This window comes from Orussus abietinus, unplaced genomic scaffold (assembly GCF_000612105.2).
Source record: "Orussus abietinus isolate OABI.00-Male unplaced genomic scaffold, Oabi_2.0 scaffold72, whole genome shotgun sequence".
NCBI classification, from domain to species: Eukaryota; Metazoa; Arthropoda; class Insecta; order Hymenoptera; family Orussidae; genus Orussus; species Orussus abietinus.
In genome coordinates this window covers 175909-198069 of record NW_019394233.1, presented here as the reverse complement: position 1 = coordinate 198069, position 22161 = coordinate 175909, and the positions used below count along the sequence as shown (strand labels likewise).

The following is a 22161-nucleotide window of genomic DNA, read 5'->3' as shown; positions in this document are numbered from 1 at the left end:
TAGTCATCGGGCTCTTTCCGCGGATCCGCGGCTCAGTTCCTAAAGGTCCAACCATCCATTCCATTTCCAACTTCCCAGCGAAACGAGCCACCTACTAATTAACAATGGATCCTCCAACACTCCTTTCCATCTCCGGCAACTTTAGCTTGAAATTCAAATTCTCAACAAGAATCTAAAAGGAACTTGTCCGCAAACTCATGCAACAACCCGACGCCCACCGCGACTCTTTACGACATCACCCCACCAGAAAGCCCACCAACTCGCAACACGCAACCCTGGATCATAGTTTCTTCGTCGAATCGATCGATTCATCGTTCCTCCACGACGCGATCCGCTCTGGAAGACGTCAGATTCCCTTCTTTCCGATTTCCCCCCGCCGATATCCCTTTGCTCTCTCTTTTTTTAACGGCGAGTTCCCTCCGTCCCGATTTACCTGCCAATTCACCTATCTTTTCGCGCATGGGAGTGAAAAATCCGCCATTCGGCCGCAACATTTCCGCGAACGAATCGTCCAGACGAGGAGTTTCGAGTCCGACATGTCGCTCCTCTTTCCTACTTCGGGGGACTCATGTCGGTCTCTCTCTAAGGGGTGGCGGGGGGTGGGGACAGTCCCTCTCGCTATTCGCTCCGCCGGCGCACACGAGGAATGGAAAAGAAGGAACGACCTTTACGCACGAGTGGAGGCAAATGCAACGAGTTCCCTCCGCTTCGTCTCTCTATACCTCCCCACCCTCCACGCTGCTTCTTTCCGTTTTCCATTCCGACCACTTTCGAGTCGGCCCCGACAGCCTCGTTACCTCCGACTTGATGCATAGCGCAAATAAATATCTCATCGTGCGGCCACTGTGCGCCGCGTACGAGACGGCGCGGAATCCGCGCGGTCCTGGGGCTAGTATTTATAAGCTTCACTTCTCCACGCCCGATAGTTCACCTTACGCGTCTCGATGGCGACCGATATGCGGAATTTATACCCATTATCATCGCCAAGGGGCGACGACGCGTCGATAATGTGACTATGACGCGACGGACCACTCTTTTCGGATTTTTCGGAACAAGGGATGAAATTTTCACTACCACCCTGAGATATAAAATTTCATCGAACCGAAGAAATAAATCTTTGAACAGTACCAAAGAAAAATATTCAGCTAATTCACGTAATAATTATTTCACTCGAATAAACTCGAATAAATGGGATACAACATTCCTTCGGAATTATGACAATTTATTTGAGTCAAATAATTATACTTTGAATTAATAAAATGTTTCTTCGGTTCGATGAATTTTTTTTCTCAAGGTAGGAAAGAACCGCACTGTCGATAAAAATTTACTTTTACCGTTATTGTAGTGATAACCAAAAAAAGAAGTATTGGCGTCATTATAGGAATAGTAGATCAGACGAAGGACAGTCCATTGTCGCCAGGGTGGAGTGTGGCAGTCGGGAATAAATTTTTGTACGAACACGACAAAAACGTGTACATGGATAAATTTTGAGGTGTACTTTCAAGGGTTTGCGGTGATGTCCGGGCAAGTGAAATTTGATGTCATGTCTGGATGATTTTTCGGTATTAAATGTAGAGAGTAGAGAGGGCGGGTAGGAGTCGTTAGTTGGTCGCCTTTCCCGAAGTCCTGAAATCCTGGCCCCGGAAGTCATCTTAAAGATCCCGAGGGAAGCTGGGGCGATCAGTTTCCCTTATCGGCCACGCCGCATCTCTCCGCCACCTCGAGTCGGGCGTCTATAATTGCTTCTTTTAACCAACCCCCTGATATTCGAGTCCCTCCCCTCCCAGGATGGTGTATCCGAGGCTCGATTTTTAAATTGGTTCTTATAACTTTAAGCACTGAGTCCGCTCGAGACGGGGAATCAAATCTCGAGGTCGGTTTAAGGCGGTCTCTCCTCTCCCTTCCTCCACCTCGCGAGCTTTTGTACTTCCCAAGTCGACCCGGCGTGTTTTACCGCGTTTCTTCCGCGAGCCGACGCCTTGAGGTGCACCCGAGTGGGTATTTCATTCCGTGGTTAATTTCAGTCGGTTCCCCGGCCATCTTTCATCCTCATCGGACCGGGGAATATTTTCTTGTAATCTCCCCTTGGCCGCAATAAAAGGACCTCCGACTCCTCCGGCCATAATGGCGACTCCATCGGCGAGTCTGAGCAAAATCGCGATTCCGATCTCCCTAGCCCACCTTGAAACATTCATAAGACGCGTTCCACCCTGAGATAACAGATTAGCTAACTGAAACAAATACATATTGTTGATGTACACATTATTACCCGAATCATATAAAATTATAAAAAGCAATAATTTCGTTGAGAAGAACAATTATACCGTCCATTTTAAAGGAATCTAGTTTACTCTTCTTGACATTTCTTTGGGCGTATTTGATCGCAGGATATTGTAGCAATGCATATTTCCTTGAGTCAATCAGCTTTTTTTCTCAGTGCACGTACATCGAGCAATGTCCAAATCTTCCACGGGAGGAACGTCTCGAAAGTGGCTGTTAATTGAAAGTAACGCGGAGTGCCCTCGAGATGCACTCTCTCGTCCGGGTTCCCTCGAAGGAAGATCGCTATCCCTCTCAAAATGGTGGCCCGCAGGCTTCCTCTTTCCGGCGATAGGCGGCGAGGATGCAGGGACGCAATTAGAGGGATGCATTTTGCATGGTAATTCGGCGTTCCGCCCACGTGGCCTTTGGGCGGCGCGCGGTATGCGCGGGTGTGCACGTATTTCCATGCATATATACACACGTATATGTATATCCACGTACACGTCTACACATAGAGGGCCATTATTTTCCTGCAGTATTTTAACGTAAAACCCCACCAGGAATCCCGGAGCCATCGTATCGATTCCCGGAGAGCTAGCGGCGCGCAAGCGGCAGCGCCGGAGAGCTTTTCTTGCGATGCAATCTTTGAAAGGAGAGCCGCGTCATTACGCCGTGGCGGTGGTTCACGGGCCATTGCCCCCTTCTGGCCCCCTGCCCTCTTCCTTTCCTCGTTCTCTCCTCTTATTCCGAGCCCAAGCCACCCCCTTGCCGCCCCCGACATACGGCACTCTCGATTGAGAGCGACCCAATGACACATGACTCGACGCGCGACAACCCCATGCATCACTCGCCTCGACTATCGGACCCCCCCATGGAACCACCCCCACCTTAAAGGTTCCCCAGGAAATGGAAGCCCCTCTATCCCCCTCCGGAAAGGAGTTCAGACTTTTTCGAAATATTTTTTATTCGAAGGAACTCACGGTCTTCATAACGAACCCATGGAGGCAACGGGGGCGGATTTCTGGGTGGCACGCGTTTCTGGACCTCGCTAACGAGGTCTACCTGGACGGGGGGCCACACCTTGGCACAGCCTCTGATGGGGGGATACTATTATGGTGCGCTCCCACGTGTTGGGGAATCATCTCGACCCGACCTCCATGGTGGCGATCTCGGAAGACGACCTGATGGAGTTTCTTTAGAGTAAAACAGAGGATATCTTGAGTGGTATTGAGTGGGGTAGGATTGAGACATCGAGACCGGATCCTGATGCTCGAAGACGCCGGAAGGATGTGGAGGTCGCAGAAGTGTTGGTCTCCTATATTTTGGCGATCGAATTATTCAGTCTCGTCGGTAACCAGGTGAATTTTTCCATCGAGTAAAATATAAGGAATGTCTTGAGCACTTGCTGCGTCCAGTGGGGCCAATTGGAACATCAAGACCGGATCCTGGAACTAGAAGACGGAAGGACGGAAGGATGCGAAGGTCCCGGAAGTGTTGGTCGCCTCCACTGGGCCCTGGTGTGAGAGCACTGGGTTTATTATCAGCCTAGGCTCCCAATTAAGCGCCAGCAGCTGTGAAAATTAATGGAGCACAGCTTTTAAGATGTAATTGGGCACATTCATAACTCAGGGGGGCGGAATCCCCCGCGACTTCGGGGGTCCCTTGTGTGGGATGAAAGGGGGGAGCGGAGGTCGCGGAACGGCGACCTCGAGAGGACGTCGCGCAGGGAGGAAGAGGGGCGAGGGGGTGGTTCGGGGATCCCCGATGCCGACGCCGGCGCCTCCGCGAGATGGTGATAGCGACGATGTAATAATACCGAATGACGCGGCATTGTGCGCCGGGATGGCGAGGCGGGGGTGGACGCCCCCTCCAGACGGTCGTAAACATTTCGTAAATTTGCTCCACAGGTGTGCCATCGCGCCAACTAAGCCATCCTCGCCCGACCGAACTCGCCTATTTACTTATACGACCTACGTATGCGCGGGGTGGTGGCTTCGGGGCGACTCGCTCTTAAAAATGTCCGATCCTTCCAGATTCCTGCGACCCTTCTCAAAGCGGTAGCGAAATGGTAGAGAAGTGGTACCTAGTGTTGGGAACGGCAAAAGTGGTAGCAACGTACCAAAAACAGGTCCCGATGAACACAAATCGATGCAATACACGTTGACAAACGGTGTACATAAAATCGTTAACAGTAATCACATAAAGTGTGTTGAAAAAGAACGCGTTTTACCCGTTCCAATGTCCGTCCATTCCATGAGAAATTCAACGTAAATGCATATATAACGTGGAGAAAAAGTCCATGGTTAGATAAACGCTCAATGTTAACATTTATCATCCTGTTTCCGTTAGTTTTACACGTATAAAACGTGAATCTCACTACTTTGTGTTTATTAGGGTGCAGCGTTTGTTTCGCCACACAATGTACTCCACCTTCCTGTCTGCCGCAATTTTCATATCGATATCCGCTCGGTCGAAACGGACTCGGGGTGATAACAAGTGAAGTTAATGGTACCCCTGGAAATTAGTTTGCGTAAGTAATGATTAGGGAGCTGGTTCAGGGAACGATTCGATTTCTCCCGATTTTTAGAGAGTATCGATATCTACTTCGTGCTCGGATCGGCGCTGAGCGTTCCGAGGCGAGGACGTCGGCGACGGTCACGGTGGCGGCACTGGCGTCCGGAGGGTGTAGGTGGCGAAGGTGGTGTAGGTGGTAGGTGCAGGGAGAGGGCCCGACCAGCGTTCCGGAAACTGCGCGCGGATGTTTGCTACGTACGTCGAGTAAGCAATGGCGGCGGCGGGGTCCCTTCGGCGGTGATGGAGGACTTTCGTGCACGCGTTTCTGGTTTCCGCTTCCTCCGGCCCCCTGGTCCCGTTCCGCTGCGGCTCGGCTGCACTTCGGTTCCCGCACGCGAAATTACGATCGCCCCGTCCATCGCCGCCGCGTGGTCCAGAATTTTCAGATCGGCTTTTCCGCCCCCGCGGAATTTACGCGACCTGACCCTTTTCCGCGGAAACGAGCGAACGCCTTTCCCTCCGCGTCGGCCGGCCGCAGCCTGGAAGCGAGGCGTCGCGTTTCCGCTCCTGTTCAATGTGATTTCCTTTTTTGGCCGAGGGGGGCGATAAATGCGTCTTCGTAATCCCCCCCGCCTGATGAGAGACTATTCAGGCCGCTCCTTGTCGCGGGGTAACGCGCGCGTTATTGCACAAACGACGTGGCATAAAGCCACGAGGGCACGGCGCATCCGTTCCCTCGACGGGCTCTATTAGCAAAGTGTGATGGAGTTTTGCGAGCGCGATTACACTCGAATGAGAACGATCCCCTCGGTCTGCGCGGTCGTTCGGGCTCTCCGGGGAGGAGGGCTGTGCAACCCTTTACTGCCGCCCGGGCGGCGTGCGTGCCGAATAGTTCCGCCCGCCACCGCGTGGCGACGTAACGATCGCCGCATACGTGGACGCGTCGATCGGAGATTCCCCCGTTTATCGAGGGTTTTGCTGAATTTATCTAAGCTTTTTCTACGGTCTTTACAAGTGACGTTTCTTTTGCAAAAATATATGTATCTCGAGATATTTCGTGGAAAATGATTCGCCCGAGTCGGTGAAGGACGCGTCGATTATCTTTAAATAGAAATTTCCCTGTTTGTCGAGAGTGTCGAGAAATTATTAAGGGCTTATATCAAGAGTGGCGTATTAACAAGTTCGCCACGTTTCTTTTGCATTCGAGGTATTCTTTGCAAAAATCTATGCATTCCGAGATTTTTCATGGAAAGTGAGAAAACGGCGTCACTTGACTTGCGAACTGATGGAAGACGTGCGGATTATACTTAGATGGAAATTTCTCGGTTACGATACCCTCAGCGATAGGCCAAAATTTTCCCACCGCGAGAAAATTAATCCGTTTCACCTTCGAACCAGTGATATCAGAACTTCCTATCGCTAGAAAGTGAATCCGTTTGATCTTCGCACTAGTGATAGCGCGAGTTTTTTTTTATCCCAAGCAAAATAATCCGTTTTATCTTCGAGCCAGTGATAGCGCGAGACGTTTACTCGGTAGGAGGGTCTCGACCCAGGGTATCGAGGTCCTTCGAAGGTTGCTCGTCCACGGGAAAAGGGATAATGCCGTCCGGAGGCGGTCCGCCATGGCGGCGCTCACGAGTGCGCAGTAAATCACGGGGGGTCGGCCAATAGCCACCCCGGTGCGTCAAATCTCAAAGGATCTGGCCGCATATTGGACGGCTTCTCGGACTCCGTGGTCCATATTCCTAGGCGCCTCCACCCCCGCGGCCGAACCCGCACGTACGAGCCGCCCTGTCCCCGCGGCCCCTTTGCCGCACCCCAGGAAGCGCGACCCCCTTCCTCGCCCCCTCCATCTCTCTCTCTCGCTCCTTCTCTCGGGGCGGCCGTTATTTAGCGACAATGTGTCGCGCATAGAAACTGCCCTAAAGCAGCCAATAAACGCCGTTACGCGGCCGTCCCGCCCCCGCCCCCCAGCGCGGGACCAATTTCGTCAGATTTCGGGAAATTGTTGCTACGTCCGAAACGACGTCCGGAGTCGCGCGCGCGCGGAATCAACAAACCGGGGCGGAGAGCGTCGCGGCGGCTCCACCTGACCGCCCCGAAAACCGGGCCGCCGCCCCCGGCCTATTAACTCCCTACGTGCCGAGCGGGCTAAATGCTCCGCTTTCTGTCGAGATAATGAAAATTACAAATAGCCCGGGCGTAGATCCTTCCGGCGATGCGGAGCCTCCGTGCGGCGACTCGGAAATCGCGAGCGGCCGACACGCGCGGCCCCGATTCCGCGGAAGGGGGGCGCCCTCCCCCAGGGTTCGACACCTCCGAGGCGTCCCCCGACGCCCCAGGTATCGGGCGAGATACGTTTAAAAAATGGTCCTCCCCCGCCACTCGTCGACATTTCGCCCCCTGCGCGCCACCCACCCCCGGGCGGCGCGGTGATTAATGTTGCCGAACAAATTGTCTAGAAAAACATGTCGTACCCTCGGCTCCCGCACGTGGTGCACCCTTTATCTATCTCGGGACCTTGCCACCCTTATATTCCCTGCCCTCGGAGTACACCCCAGTCGAGGCTCGCCCTCTCTTTCCCTAGCTCCTTCTCGCTCTCTCGAATCGAACGCCCTCTATCGGGCTCGCCCTGCACCCATACGCACCCGAGTGTATGTACATTACGCAGATGATACCCCGGTAATCCGATTTAGTCTTCGACTTCGCTATCACCGTGCCGCCGCCGGCTTCACTCGGGTAATTATACGCGTGGCCTCTTCCGCCCGGGCGGGAGAATTCGTTCGAGCCTAAGTCCCCGATTAGGGCTTGATTAGGCAAAGTCCTATTAGTCGCGGGTATCCGTCATCGAGAGTTTCGTTAATTGCCACCCAAAATTGGGACTGGGGATTGCCACCCCCCGGGGCGAAGGGAACCTTCGAACTATTGGGCACCGACGTCGCTCGACGATCACACGACTTTATCGCTGATAAGTGTGATTAATCCTCGTTTTTGGTAGCTTCCAGCGTCCGTGAGTTATTTCATTTGAGGTTCCTCCGAGGACGACGAGAATCTCGGGAAGTTATATCTCGTACCAACGTTGATCGATCGTTCGACGACCTTATCTCGGATAAATATAATAATTCCCTCATTGTCTACCTCCCACTGGTCCTTAACCCTTTAACCTCGAGATTTTTCCAAAGCGGAGCAGAACCTTGGAAAATTTTATCTCGTACCAATATCGATACCACGACGTTATCTCGGATAAATACAATAACGTCCCCGTTTCGTTCCTCCCGGACGACCGGAGAGTTTTCCCAGGAGAATCCTCCAAGTCCTCGGCCCCGTCCATCCCAGGACTCCTTAGAACGAGAGGGGAACTCGCTCCGGCCCCGGTGAACGCACCTCGGACATCGAGCTCCTCCCTAAATCTTCCCCAGCTATCTCTTTCTCGCATCTCCACGCTTCCCACCTGCGAATTACAAATTACCGCAACTGCATTCGCACCGGTCCCTCGTTTCTCGAGGCCCCTCGACCATCCGTAAGCTCGTAAGCGTAATAGACGTCCCGTGACCGAAAGTGACCACGATACGCCGGGGGACGTAAAAAACTGACCTCTCACTCATCCCTTCCCTCCTCCTCCCTCCCTCCCTCCCTCGCAGTCACCGTGCAAAAGTTGCTCGAAACCCGCGAGCGGACTCCGCGCCGTTAAAATCATTAACACGCTCGGCCGTACATTTTTTCCCGGAGACTTCCGCCCGGACTTTATTATCTCTCCCCCCGGGCTCCTTATACCTTGTACCTGGATCACCCAACACTCGTCTCTTACTTAAAACCGTCCGAAAGGGGCGAAAAGGGGGAGTAAAACGATGAAAAGGGCCCCGGTCGGCCCTTACTCCTCTGGTAATTGCCGCGCATCGCGGAGTCGTAACGCATTCCCGGAGGGCGGTCGGCGATGAGGCTCGGTAAAAAAATCTGGTAGCAATTTCGCGGTATTATTTACATCGCGGTATTATTTACATGTGTGCCCGGGACACGCGCGCGTTCGGGCCGGCCGCGCATAAAGCTCGGATTTTATTACGGGCGGATTCAAATTCCGCGCACGGGGGGCGCCGGAGGAGAACCCCCCGCGGCGCCCCGACGTACGTATATAATATGTATACATATATTACGAGAGTATGCGAATATAGGAATAAAACGCCCGGTACGCGCCCCTCCCCGTGTTCCGGTAACCCGTAAACCACGCTCTATTCGGCGCATTCTATTTTCTGGGGATAAAAATACCGAGTCCCATTTTTTATCCCCCTCCCCTTATCGAGGAGAGCCCGAGGCTCGCAAGATCTGCGGAGGAGCCGCTCGGTCCAGAAGGACGGAAAGGGATGATGGGGAAGAATCGAGAAAGTGGAGCTTGCGGCCACTTTGCGGAAGCTTTAGGGTCGCTTTGCGGCCAGGCGGTCAATCTAAACGACTCTTATCTCTGACACGCGACGTATACCTGGTCGCGTTAATCTAAACAGCGCCGTTAACCGCCCATAGGAGTCGCTAGGAGTCGCCTCTTCCTGGGAACTCCTTGAAGACGAGGAGGGAACGCGCGATAATCCGGCCGAACCGCCGCGGGTCCGTTTTTTACAGCCGGAACCGCAACGAAAATAGCCCCCTCCCCATTCCGCCCGGTGGAAACGAGCCAGAGATTCCAATCGCGAAGTGCTGGACTATTCCTTAGTCCTTGTATAGCCGCTTCCTTCGGGCCGATCTTCGGCGAGAGGTAGGAAAAAAAGTCATAGTTCGATGAATTCAACTCCCGGAAAACCAAATTTCCTTCCGAAGAAACCCGGCCCATACGCCGACGTCGCCTTCGAGGGGTTGTGATAGTGGCATCCGAGGGGTCAGTCATTCATGATACTTTTCTCCGAGCTAGGTGTACCGAGTCGTTACGAACTTGAAGACGTGGATATCGAGGCTCTAAGGAAGGTCCCAACACCCGTGAAATTTTATATTTGATAAATAATGATTAAAATGGCTATAAAGAAATCTCAGCCGACAAACCAGCGATATAAAACCATATTTCGCCGCGCAATATTCTAAGCAATTTTAAATGCCATCCACCGAAATACCGATAAAAGCTCCCGGGGATATCATTATATATCAGGTATGCATTTGAAAATGAGGCCCTCGCATAACCTCGCGTCGGAACTCGTATAAGGGTGGCAGTTGACGGTTTCCCTCCAGAGGGCGATTTTTCGGAAGGCTCGTTTTCACTCGGGTAATTCGGGGGTCCGGAAACGGTCCTCGCCCTCGGAGGCTGCCGAGACGAGGATTACCCGAGCCTCTAAGCAGCGGCCATGTATCACCGGGCGTTAATACGAGCAAAAGTGGGGTGCGCGTTTTCCCCGGAGTGGGTGGCGTGGGGGTGGTCGGGGGCGCCCGGTGGCAGTTTATAACGGCGTCAGCAGTCGCGACCCCCGTGTGTGTGTATATATATATACGTACACGGGTATATAAGTATAATATCCGTGGTATATACGTAGGGAGAGAGAGAGAGAGAGCCCGAGTTTAAGAGACTGTTACAAGCTGACGCCTTCGCAGGCTGGCGAGGGGTGACCAGGGGTGGCGGCGCCCCTCGTCGCCGTTCCCGGCGATGAGTCTGACCCCGGCGCAGAGGTGGCCGGTGACAATCGACTCGGTCGAGTGGGCGGCAGGGCGACAGCTGCGGACCCAATAACATCCCCGAAGCGAGCAGCCAATCGGTCGGCCGGTCTTCCCCGGTGGAGGTCCGATCAATTAACTGGCACCCCCGCACCTTGGGCCATCCTAGGGGGGGATCGATTTTTTCCTCCCTAGGTCCTCCCAGATCGGAACACCTACACTCAGAAAATAAAAGAACTCATTCACCATAGAAATATTTCTTCGGACAGTCCCGAAGATATGCATTTTAAATCCAAGGAACAATTATTTCCCTCGAATAAGTTGTCACAATTCCGATTCATTCGAATTTTGTTTCCGCCAAATAATTGTTCCTTGAGGTAACAAAATATTTCCTTGGGACTGTTCGAAGGACATGATTTTCTGGTTCGATGAACACTTTTTATTTTCGGTGTACCGGTCGGGGCAACCCGGCGACGTTTTCCGGCGAGGTGGAGGCGCCGCGCACCCCTTCCCTCCCACCCCCAACTATAGCGCTGTACAAGGGGTGCGTAATGCGTCGCGAGAGCTACGGTCCACCGATCATAATTTCCCGGTCTCATTCGTCACGCGGCATGTGCGTACTCGGATATGCACGTGTTACCTTAATTGCATCGCGTATTACCCGGTGGACTCAGGGGGGAGAGGGGGTGTATCGTCCACGGCATCCCTTGGTTATTACCCCGACTTCTCTTGTTCCTTCGATGCGGTTTAAACTTGCTTTTTTTTCTTTAAAGAGATTTAGGGTGGTTTGAACCTCGACAAGACAATGCCCCGCGAGTAAATCCACCCACCAAGTGGACTCTACTCTTGGGAGGGGGAGGGGAAAGAGGGGGGGGGGAGGGAACGCGAATCGCCAGGGGGAGAGTTCGATTTCCCGGGACTTTAATTACTCGTTCGGCGAATTCGAGCGGACTGATTGCTTTTTCTCCTCCTCCATTCCCTTTATCACCGGGTGGGGCGCGGCCGTCGGTGCATCGGTGCATCGGCGCACCGGTGCATCGGGCCAGGGCGGGAGGGAGCGGCGGTGCAACGCCGCAGCGCGCTATCGCGCCGCCCGGGAAATTTAGTGGTGACCCCGGCAAAACAATTATATAAATTCCCGGGGAATTTTCCGAAAAAGCGTTCGAGAGTCATAGATTAAATGCAGCCGCCTGCCCGCCCGGGCGGGCGGGCGCCAAAGGGCGGCGGCTATCAGTGACACGTCGCGTGTTAAATCGCTTCGTTGACACACATAACCTGTCCGCGCGTATCCGATCTGCGCGATTGCGTTCTGCCCGGCCGCCCCCGTTTCCGCCGCGTTTTCGCCGCTACCGCGCCCGCGGACCGCCGCGAGACGATTTCATGCGATTTCACGCGATTCCACCCGAATTCCTTCGCCCCTCCTTCCTCTCGGTGTAAGTGTCGCGCGTGCGAAAACCATCCCCCCAACTGGACTGGTTAAGGGTTTGTTACTCCCCGAAAATCGTCGTACTCCCTGTTTCCAGCTCGTCGCCGGAGGAAACGCGATTACACGCGAGAAGTGCGCCCCGATAATGCTCATTGAATTTGTCAGTTGGGAATTATGCGTGGGGGGTGACCACCCCCTCGGCTGCAGTAATCGAAGCTTCCGATCGGTCCACTTCCGCCTCGAAATCCCGACTGCCTTGCAAACCTCGCGAAGTGTCCGACGAAAATTGTAATCATGGCCGGAAGAAACCATGATGGCGTCGTCGTGTTGCTAGGCAACGTGCCATAACCTTGCCAGGAAATTGCATGGCAACCAGGGCATCATAGTGAAACAATAATACAATGTCGTAAGGGTTACTTCACCAGTCCGTATCAAAGTAATCACAAGGCACGAGTTCATGCTTATCACAACTTCTTCACATAGTTGACATTATCATTCCAAACAGTGACCACCGTTCCTACTCTCCACCTCTTTCATGCAACAATTGGCAAGATTACACCTGCCATACGATGCGATCAGTTTCCTCGTTCATGTAATTCACGCACCGAGAAAAGAATCTTGACCCAAAGGAACATTTTGTCAATTCAAAGAATAATAATTTGACTGAAATGAGCTCGAGTAAATTGGATGGAACGTATCGTCGGAATCATTCTCTTCGAATTTGTAAAATATTCGTATCAATTTATAAAATATTTATATCATCATATTCTTCGAATTCATAAAATATTTCTTCGGTTCAATGAATTTCTTCCTTTTCTTCGCGTATTACCACAATATTTCATTCGAGTCGCTAGATTAATTGCAACCAAATTCTATGTATCCGCCCTTTGAATCCTTTTGAAATTTCGCCCTCTATCTACATTTACTATTCTACCACGCGACTACGGGGAACTGTACCGAGACGTACCTGTCTCAAAAATTGGCACTGTGAATTCTACAGCCCATCGGGAGTACCACACTTGAGCTATTAAAAAAGTCTCTCTCTCTCCACCTGAAACTCTCATTTCACCCCTATGACGTCTCTCCAATTTCGACCGTCTCGCCACACCTGCCGATCGCTTCGACGCCGCCGCCATTTCGGTGGGACGTCTAATTTTCTAACGGGCGATCGTTAGGGGCCACCTCTAATGCCGCGCAACCCTTTCGCATTAGCGAGCATCGGTAGCGCGCCGGTGAAAATTGATTACCGATAGCGCTCGCTAGATGGCTCTCTGCGCGTCCCTCTCTCTCTCCACTCGGTGCCCGTGTCCGAGCAGTAATGATGTTTTGATGCGGGACCCGGTGCGCCGCGTATCGACTGCAGTTAACTAATGGAAGCTCTCCGATAATTGCGAATGGTCGCGGAGTAAATGTTGCCGGGGCCCGCAGTAATCATCGTTACCGCGGCCGGCCTCGCGGGTGGCCCCAGGGGTGGCGGGGCGCCGTGTCAAAAAGTTATTACCGTGATACGCGCGCGAGAGCTCGTCAACTTTTACTGGCGAGTAAGTACTCCATTACGGTGAACGATCGAAATTCACTTTGCACTTGCCCGTGCCTACTTGCGCCACGTCGCCCGCGAGCTTTTATCGACCACCCGATGATCCCCTGTGCCGGGAATCTCCCCGTCTCACTTTTATCCCCTTTATACGCGCCGCCAGAACGGACGGAATTACGAGACGACGCGATCGAACCGGAATTACTTGAAAGTACTTATAAGACCGTAGTGGATATTCCTGCGGCTGCACTATCCAGTACCCATTATCAGTCTCCCTTCGCCTCTTAATAATCGTAATTATGCCATGTGGATTCAACGAATGGTTAGGAAGACAATAATTGTAATAATCGTAATCATATTGAGTCATATAGGATTACCTTGCCAAAGACGTATGGCCCCCAGGGTTAACATAGACTGAGAGAAACAAAATTCATTGAAACTAAATAATACATATATATTTTTTTCAATAGTACCAAAGAACTAATTATTTGACTCAAATAAACTCAGATATATTCTCGTAATCCTAAAAATCCGTTGCATCCAGTTTATTCGTGTCAAGTAATTATTCCTTGAATTGACAAAATGTTTCTTTGGGACCGTTCGGAGAAATATTTCTTTGGTTCGATGAAGATTTTCTTCCTGAGGGTAGTCAAAGAACAAGATACCAGTAGTCGCAGGCATTATCCATATCGCAACTTCACCGCATAATTAATATTACCAATCCAAATGGTAATCCCTGCTGCAACTATTTAGCTGTGGAAACGGCAACTATCGACAAGGTTACACCTACAATTCGATGCGATCGGTCTCACCATTTGTATGATTCATACAACAATATCCTAGCCCCGTTGCTATAGTACCTATGTGCATCGAAATTATTTCTTTCTCGTGAAGGAAAGATATAAAAAAAAAAAAAAGAATGAACGAGTTTGCCGCGTCCTGCAGCCGGAAACGTGGAACTTTCCGCCCCACGTGCCACTCTTAATATCTGCAGCTCCGGGTGCATAATCGCGTTAGCGGCGGAGATAAACTGCGAATCGGGGGGCGGGAAATGCGCTATGGCGAAGTTTATGACGGGTAAAAAAGGGATTCAAGGAAATTCCCGAGTAGTGCCCGTCAAAATACGTCCGCGGGGGTGTTTTCGGCGACCGCGGAAACCGAGCGCGGTGAAATATCGATGACGAGGGGCACACGCACCCCCTCCGGTGGTTTATCGCAGCGGACGAAGTCGCAGGGCGGCGCGCCGGTGGGAACTCCCGGCACATAATCGGAGCTGCATTAAAACGTCGAAAGCTCGAATCACGATCGGCGGGGAGGGCCCGGTAAAAAGTGGCTCGTCATCCGACGACGAGGGGGCGGCCAAACGACCGCCGTATGCGGCTCTCGCCGATAGCCGCGTTACATAAACCTCCCGCTCAGTATTACTCGGCGATAACTCGGCGTCGTTGCGAGGCCGAGAGATCGCACATCCCGTGACGATTTTACGACCTCGCCGTTTTTCGCGCGCCTCTTTAAACGCCGTATCCGAGCGATTTCGACGTGTCGACCAGGGAAACCGATCCGGTCTTGGTTTTGCCCCCGCTACTCGCCGATCTTGCAAAAAGTGCAATACCACGAAACAAAACTGAGAGACGTGAACGGTGCACCTCCAAGGGGATATTTTTTCTCGCTTAAGGTGACGTGAAAGTGGCGCCAAAGCGGTCTCTCGTTTGTCAAACTTTTCTCCGAACAGGGTACCGAATCGTTTCAAACTTTACAAGGTGAATATGGAGACTATAAGGAAGGTCCTAACACCCCTGGGATTTCGATTTTTTTTTTATTTCTTTATAATATCGATTATAAGATATGAAATTTCACGGGGGGTCAGGACCTTCCTCGCAGCCTCAATATTCGCGTTGTAAAGTTTGTAACGATTCTTTCGCAGCCCCTTTAATTCGAGATAATTATTCAGAAACGTTTCAAGAGCGACGATGAATTTTGAGTAAATTCAATAACAAGCTGAGGTCGATTTTCTCGGCCGCTTCCCTCCGTTTCCGCCCTTCCGGGCGGGTTAAGTTTTTCCGGGGAGGGCGATATTTTCGCCCGGTTTCGTCCGGGCGGGGGTGGTCGGGCAGTCGCTTGGTTTTCTCCCGGGCGAGAGAGGTGGGCGCGCCATTGTTCGGGCGATATTTCAGCCACGGGGGTGTCCGGGGTGCTCGGGGGTGGCCGGGGGCGGGAGTCAGCTGGCTGTGACGTGCCGCCTACGCCGCCAAAGGGGAACCAGGAGCGCTTAGAACCCGCCGAGGGCGGGGGCGGCGGGATACTCTTTCATCTAACGATATCCGAGGCCTTGACTTTGAGAGGAGGGACCGATTACGAGTCCCTCTCCGACCTCTCGTCATATCGGTATTACCTACTCCGGTGGTGGCGCCCCTCGCCCTCCGCCACCCTCGACCTAGTTACCGAGTCCACCTCCTGTCGACTCGCACCCTACCTTCTGAAACTGTCTATCGTTCCGCGACCTCGCGAGGTCGCATAACCCGATCTCTCGGTATCATTGATCTCATGCTTCTTCGCGTAAAAAAAAAAAGATTGCTTCCCACGCATGAAACTTTTCACCAAACTGGGTCTACGGAATCATTTCAAACTTGACAAAGTGAATGGTGGAGGCTATGAATAAGGTCTTGACACCAATGGAACTTCAATTAAAGAAATATGTATATAGACATTTTAAACATTTTGTACGAAAGTTGACATTTCATTCCTTCGTTATAGCCTCCATATTCACGTTGTAAATTTCGAAACCATACGATAGCCCCAACTCGGAAAAGAAATTTGGGAACGACTGACCTCTCAGGTACCACTTTCACGTCCCCTTACGTCGTAGTCATACTAAAGTAATACATAACGAAAGTTAGACAAAATGCATATTGATGTTATAGGGTAGGGGTGGAAAGGCGATCTCGTATTTTGAGGTTCTGGGACTTGTCGACTAAAAATATGATCGCACCTCGGTGATAGGTTGCACAAGAGTACTCGTGGAGAGAACGTCTCCAATCGCGACACCCCCGACTTTGATGGATATAAGAGACGGAGCGCGTTCAGAGGTGTCGGCGCGTACCTAATCGCGAGAGAAGGCGCCCCTAATCGGTTTGGAAGTTCCTTTCCCAGTCCGTTAGACAGGATCCCCGACTTACGAGTCTCCGGGTGGCCTTGGGAAGCGACCGCGCGCGAGGAGTTTAATAATTATTATTCATAAGACTCTCCTCCGGGAGTCGGCGAGGCGTGAGGGGCTAAGCAAGAAAGATGCGCCGCAAAACAAGGGGATGCCGCATCGCGGAGGCTGCTGGGCCCGACGCCGCCCCCGGTCGACGCCGGGCGTCGGGGGTGGCGGTGCCGGACTCAGTCGAGCGGAAACCCAATCACTTCCGGCGTCTGCGCCCATTAGGGCGCCGCGACGCTGACGTCGGCTGACGTACGCCCCCTCGGCCACCCCGCCCCTTCTTGCGCCCTCCGGACTTAGCAGCCCTCCTTGACTAACCTCGAAACAGACCGTCCGGGCGAGGTCCATTGTTCGCTCCGACCTCTTTCGAGGGCTCCACTTCCGGAAGTTAACGATCCGCCGACCGGAAGTCCTCCAAACTTCACGGCGATAAGGATAAGCCCCCTCGCAATTCCGATACCGTCTCGACGAGTCGGGTCTTTTTTTATGTGACCAATAATTCAGTGTCCTGTCCTGAGAAAAAAGAAATTTCATTGAACCAAAGAAACGTTTCATTAAATAATAGCAATGAAGGATTCTGTCAATTTCATGAATACTTATTCCTTGCGGATAAAGTCGAATAAATTGCACGCAACGTTTCTTCGGCATTAGGGATATTAATTCGAGTTTATTCGAGTCGAATACTTATTCTGTGAAATTGAAGAAAATCATTAAAAAGCTGACGGGAAGTCGGTTTTAATCGCGCGCGGCGATTAGCGTCAATTCTCGACGGTGGCGCACGTAAGCGAGCTCGGCGCGTCCACCGTCGACGCAACGGCTCGAATCGTTTATCACAATTTAGGCAACGGGCCCCCCGGCGTCGACGCATATTTCACCCGCGTCGGTAAATGGCCTCTAATTCCGGGTAATCCGCGGATTTTAATGCGACGAAACAGGTCCATCAACGCCTAACGTGGGCGCGGATTTGCCTGGCGAGTACTAACCGATGGAGGTCCACAAAAAGGCAACGTCGAGGGAGATCCGCGCTAAGTCGACTTCCGATAATTTAGTTTTTCAGTCGAAAATCGCGATCTCGATGCATATGGTATAGAATACGCCGTTAAAGATAAATATCGCAATTTTATACAAATTCGTACATGAATTTGAAATGCATGAATATCGGTATTTGCTGTTGAGACATTGAATCCTTAGTTGAAGGTAACTTTATGTTGTAAAGAGTGTGAACTTTCGGAATGCTTTTGGCTTATCTGGACTTTTTGTATTCCAGGTTTATCAACGCGAGGCGCAGAATCGTCCAGCCGATGATCGACCAGAGCAACCGAGCCGGTAAGTCGATCCCGGTATTACCGACCTCACTTGCACACTCACAAGACACATGACACACGCAGTGCGTAATTTCGAGGCGAGTGCGACCTGGGGCAGAATTTCGGGTCCTGTCCGCGTATCCCAGGGATACGTGTACACGTGCTTTCGCGAAGGTTACGCTCCTGATCCTTAAGGATTAACTCGGACTCGTGTAGGCGCAGGCCGGAAGGTCCTCGAGCGGAGGAAATTACGCGAGGGATCCTGGCAAGCTCGAGGGTCCTGCCGAAGGGTACTTTCCCAGGAATCGTGCCTTGTACTAGAGTTACTACGCTGATCGAGTCCTGCTCGGAAAATCGACTTTCCACGGAAGGATAATATTAGATCACTGGTCTCGAAGGAAAAGAGTAGGACTTCCGGAATCTGCGATCCTTTCTACGAACTGCACCGAGGAAAAAAAAACCATTGAACCAGAGAATAGCACCAAAGAAATAATTCACACAATAATTATTTCATTGAATAAATTTAGACAAATTGTCATAATTCCAAAGAAACTTTGCGTTCAATTTATTTCACTCAATTATTCTTCGAATTAACAAAATATTTCTTTGGTTCAATGACGTGTATACCTCAGTGTAAGCTTTTCGAATTCCTTCGTGTACCGAAGTAGAAATTTTAATCCTATTCAGGATCCTTAATAATATATACCCGAGTCGAGATTTTCATCTTACTTAGGACCTCCAATTGTAAATCTGAAATAGTTTTCAATGCAACATACTTCCGCAAATTTGAGGTGCTACTTTAGACCGGAAAAGTGGTAGATACTTCCATTTCTTCTATTCTTTCTGTTTGTATGCCTAAAGGTGGACTTCGCTTGAATAATGTAGGACGTAGAGAGTTGAAAAAAGGATTTAAAGTTACCAAATATTTCCATGTTTTCTATTTTTAACTCCGAAGTGATTTAATTCGCTAAACAGAACAAAGAGTGAAACAGAATCAAAAGAAGTGTAGGTTAGATTCCGAGGGTTGAAAGTGGGGCCAAGAATTTGGACTCTCAAGGACTCGGCATTTCGAGTGGTAGATCCCTCGGACTGGAGCACCTCTTCCGGAGGGTCTTCGGGGTTGAAGAAGACGTCCCGATCGGAGGTACGGTCGGTAAGGTCGCGTTTACGAGGCGAGAATCACTCGGTTTGCAGTAAAAGGCCGCGACGAGGAGGTCTCCATCCTCCTTTTCCGAGGGTCGAAGGGTTCCTCGTTTTTACTCAAGGAGCGACCGGGGAGCGGCGAGACGAGGAGGTGGATAACGCCCGGATAACGCCCGGATAACGCTCGGATAACGGCGGGATAATTGGTAGCGGTGATCAGACCGAGTTTTACGATCCGGGAACACGCGGCTCGCTTCGGGGGTGCGTCCCTGTCCCTCGCGCAGCCTCCCGCACGGTGCCGTCTCTGTCGGCCTCCTTCCGCCCCCAGGACCTCCCGCTCGAGGACCCTCTCCCTTTGTCTCTCCTCGAGAAAACTGCGGAGGAGACCTTCCCCTGGCCAGGGGCCGAGGGTGGTCCGACCCAAGAGCCGAAACACGGGCCGATTCGCGCGCACGTTTACGAGCACGACCCTCCAACCCCCCAGGACCTCGTCCTCGTAAACACCCACTGAGTTACGGGTTGTTTGCCTTGCCGAAACCGGGCTTTAGGGGTTTCCTCGATTTTCCTCGAGTCCCGAATTTTCCCAGGGCGCGAGGAGGGCTATTTCGGGGGCTGGAGACGTCGATTTCGGCCCGTCGTCCCCGTAATTGAGATCGGTGACCGCCGACGAGGCCTCGTACTTAGACCGGGGGCAGGGGGCGAACGACCGGCGCGGTTGTCCCGTCGACCAAAGTGGAAACCCGTGTCCACCGGATTATCATCCAGGAGTCAATCCTGATCACTGCCATCGTCGCTTCTCTCTTCCCGCTTTCGGGACGCTCTTTCCTCCCCAGCGCGCGGAGCCCCCGCCGCGCGCCCCGGCAATTCGGATTTCGATTCCCGTAATTTAAAAAACCACTCCCAGAGCCCGTCCGTTGGATTCCTTCCCGGAACGTCGATCGAGGGCGTCCCTCATTTTCCCCCGGAAAGTCGGCCGCTTCCCTCGGGACAAGCGAAACGGCGTATCAAAAATTAACGAAGGACGCATCGCACCCCTGGGCGAGTTTAGCCTCGTCAAACGTGGACCGATTGAATCTTCCCCTCCTCTGGAGGAGGGAAATTTATTACCGCTAATTCGGGCCGCAATTGCAGCGGGGGAGGAGGCCTCGAGATCGCGGTAACCGGAGCGATGGAAAACTACCGGCGTCGCGACGCCACCCATCCGGCCGATGACTCGCGGGTGGCGGGTCATCGATCATACTTTCATTACGGGAATTGCTCGGGCGAGCTCGGAATGATTGGTCCATCGGACGTGTCACGCGTTTATTTTCCGCAATTTTTGGAAAAATCCCGGGATAACGTGCAGGGGAGAAGAGGGGCGCTCGAAATTAGTGTAAAATTAGCTCGTACGACGGCAACAGCGGTAAACACGCGTAGAGCGGTTTTACGCTCGCGTTCCTAATACCGCTCGTAAAAGCCAGGATCCCTTTAAAATCCCCCCCCTCTCCCCTCCCCGCGCGCCCCTTCTCGATCGCATACTCGCTCGCCTACGCTCGAAAGAGAGAGAGGGAGAGGGACGGGACCCAACTATAAACTATAAAGCTGCGGTGCATCGTTTTACGAGGTACAAGCTGCCTCTCCGCGGGCGCGCAACCCCCGCGACAGATTCTATTAGGTTTATATCATGAGGCAGGTCTTCTACATCGACGCGGTCTCCGCGAGTCGCGATGTCGCCGCGTTAAACGAGCGGCGTATCCGCGGCCGAGGCCAGGGGCACCCTGTGCGTTTTTGCCGGACGGGTGAAATTGAAATTCTTTCGCAGTCAGGCTCCTCAAGCTGCGATATCGCCACGTTAAATGAATGGCTAAATCCTTGTCTAGGGTCAGGGTCACGTTGTGCGTTTTCATCGGATTGACGAAATTTAATTTCCCTCGCCCTTGTCCAATCGTCCGGTGGCAGGATGCGGTGGACGCGGCGAAAACGCATGGCGTACCGCGTTCCGTTTGGGTACTGGGGCCCTCCCCGCTCCAGATAACCGATTCGTCTTCGCTGACTCTGCAAAATCGCACGACGCGACAGTGGAATAAAACACGCGAATAGCCTCCAATTAAACGACGAGGTAGATTGAGAACTAAGTCGGAAGAAATCGTCGGACCTCGCGATCGCGTTAAACGGGCGACACGGATCTGAAGTTCGAGTACGAAACTCGCGGCGAATCCTCATAGGAGGAATTCTCCCCGGGAAAAAGAGCCCCGAGAAACCCGGACGCGCGCCCGGAGGAGGCGATTCCGCGCCGCGCAGACGTATATCCGGAACGACGCAGTAAAAACGTAACGGGCGCCCCAAAGTACCGTAAAGCTCTGACCGTACGGCACACTTCGGAAGGACGGTAACGCGCAGTCCGGAAGCTTTTTCCGGCTTTACGTCGCCTCCAAGACGTCCAAGAGGAGGATAAGGGGGAGACTTTTCGAGCTGAACAGTCGGGATGAAATTTGGCATAAAACTCGAGCGCTGATTTTTGACCGTCCTTGCAACGACAAGGATTTTGGAAAACGAGGATCCCATTCCGGCGAAACGAGCGAATTTTCGATTTTCTCCAGCGGAAGGACCAAATTTCAATCCCTCGAGTGGAGGGAGTAAATTTCGAAATCTCGAGCGGGAAGTGGTAATTTCGGTCGGCGAGATTGTGCGATCGGCCAAATCGGTCTTGGTCTTGAGGTCCTACCATTATCACGAGTTCAAGACCAAGACCATGCCAGTCTTGATTTTCTACTTCCTCGGCGTCACCGAAATGTCGATGCATTTGCATCTCAGCGGGATGCACCGCCACGTTGCGCTGGATTTTCGCGCCTCCTACGCGTATCTTCGGGGCGTCTCTTCTGAGATCTACGCGTAGTAACGAAACGACGACGTAACGACTTCCCGTGAATCGTTGGTCGTTCCCGGGTCTCGCAAGGCGTCTCTTTAAAGCCGCCGAATGGACGCCTCTCGAGACGCGGCCCCCGTCAGCGTCTCTATCCGCGACGTCATAATTGCTGCACCTCGGCTCGCCTCGTATTATTCCCCGCATTCCGTGGTAGCAGGGGTCACGTCGGTACGACAGAAACCCGTCGTAGATCACGGGGCGCGGTTTTGTGCCGCGTCTCACTTCACGGAAGCCTGATTGTCATTT

The 22161-nt window shown here is 52.3% G+C and overlaps 1 protein-coding gene across 2 annotated transcripts in view; it reads left to right on the top strand.

Annotated features, from left to right (window-relative positions):
* Positions 1-22161, top strand: part of LOC105702324 (homeobox protein homothorax) — a 307253-nt gene that overhangs the window by 272913 nt on the left and 12179 nt on the right. For both annotated transcript variants that reach the window (XM_012429814.2, XM_012429813.2), the window contains exon 12: positions 17831-17889. In XM_012429814.2, coding sequence (XP_012285237.1) covers positions 17831-17889 — 59 coding nt within the window. The remainder of the gene's footprint in view (positions 1-17830; positions 17890-22161) is intronic.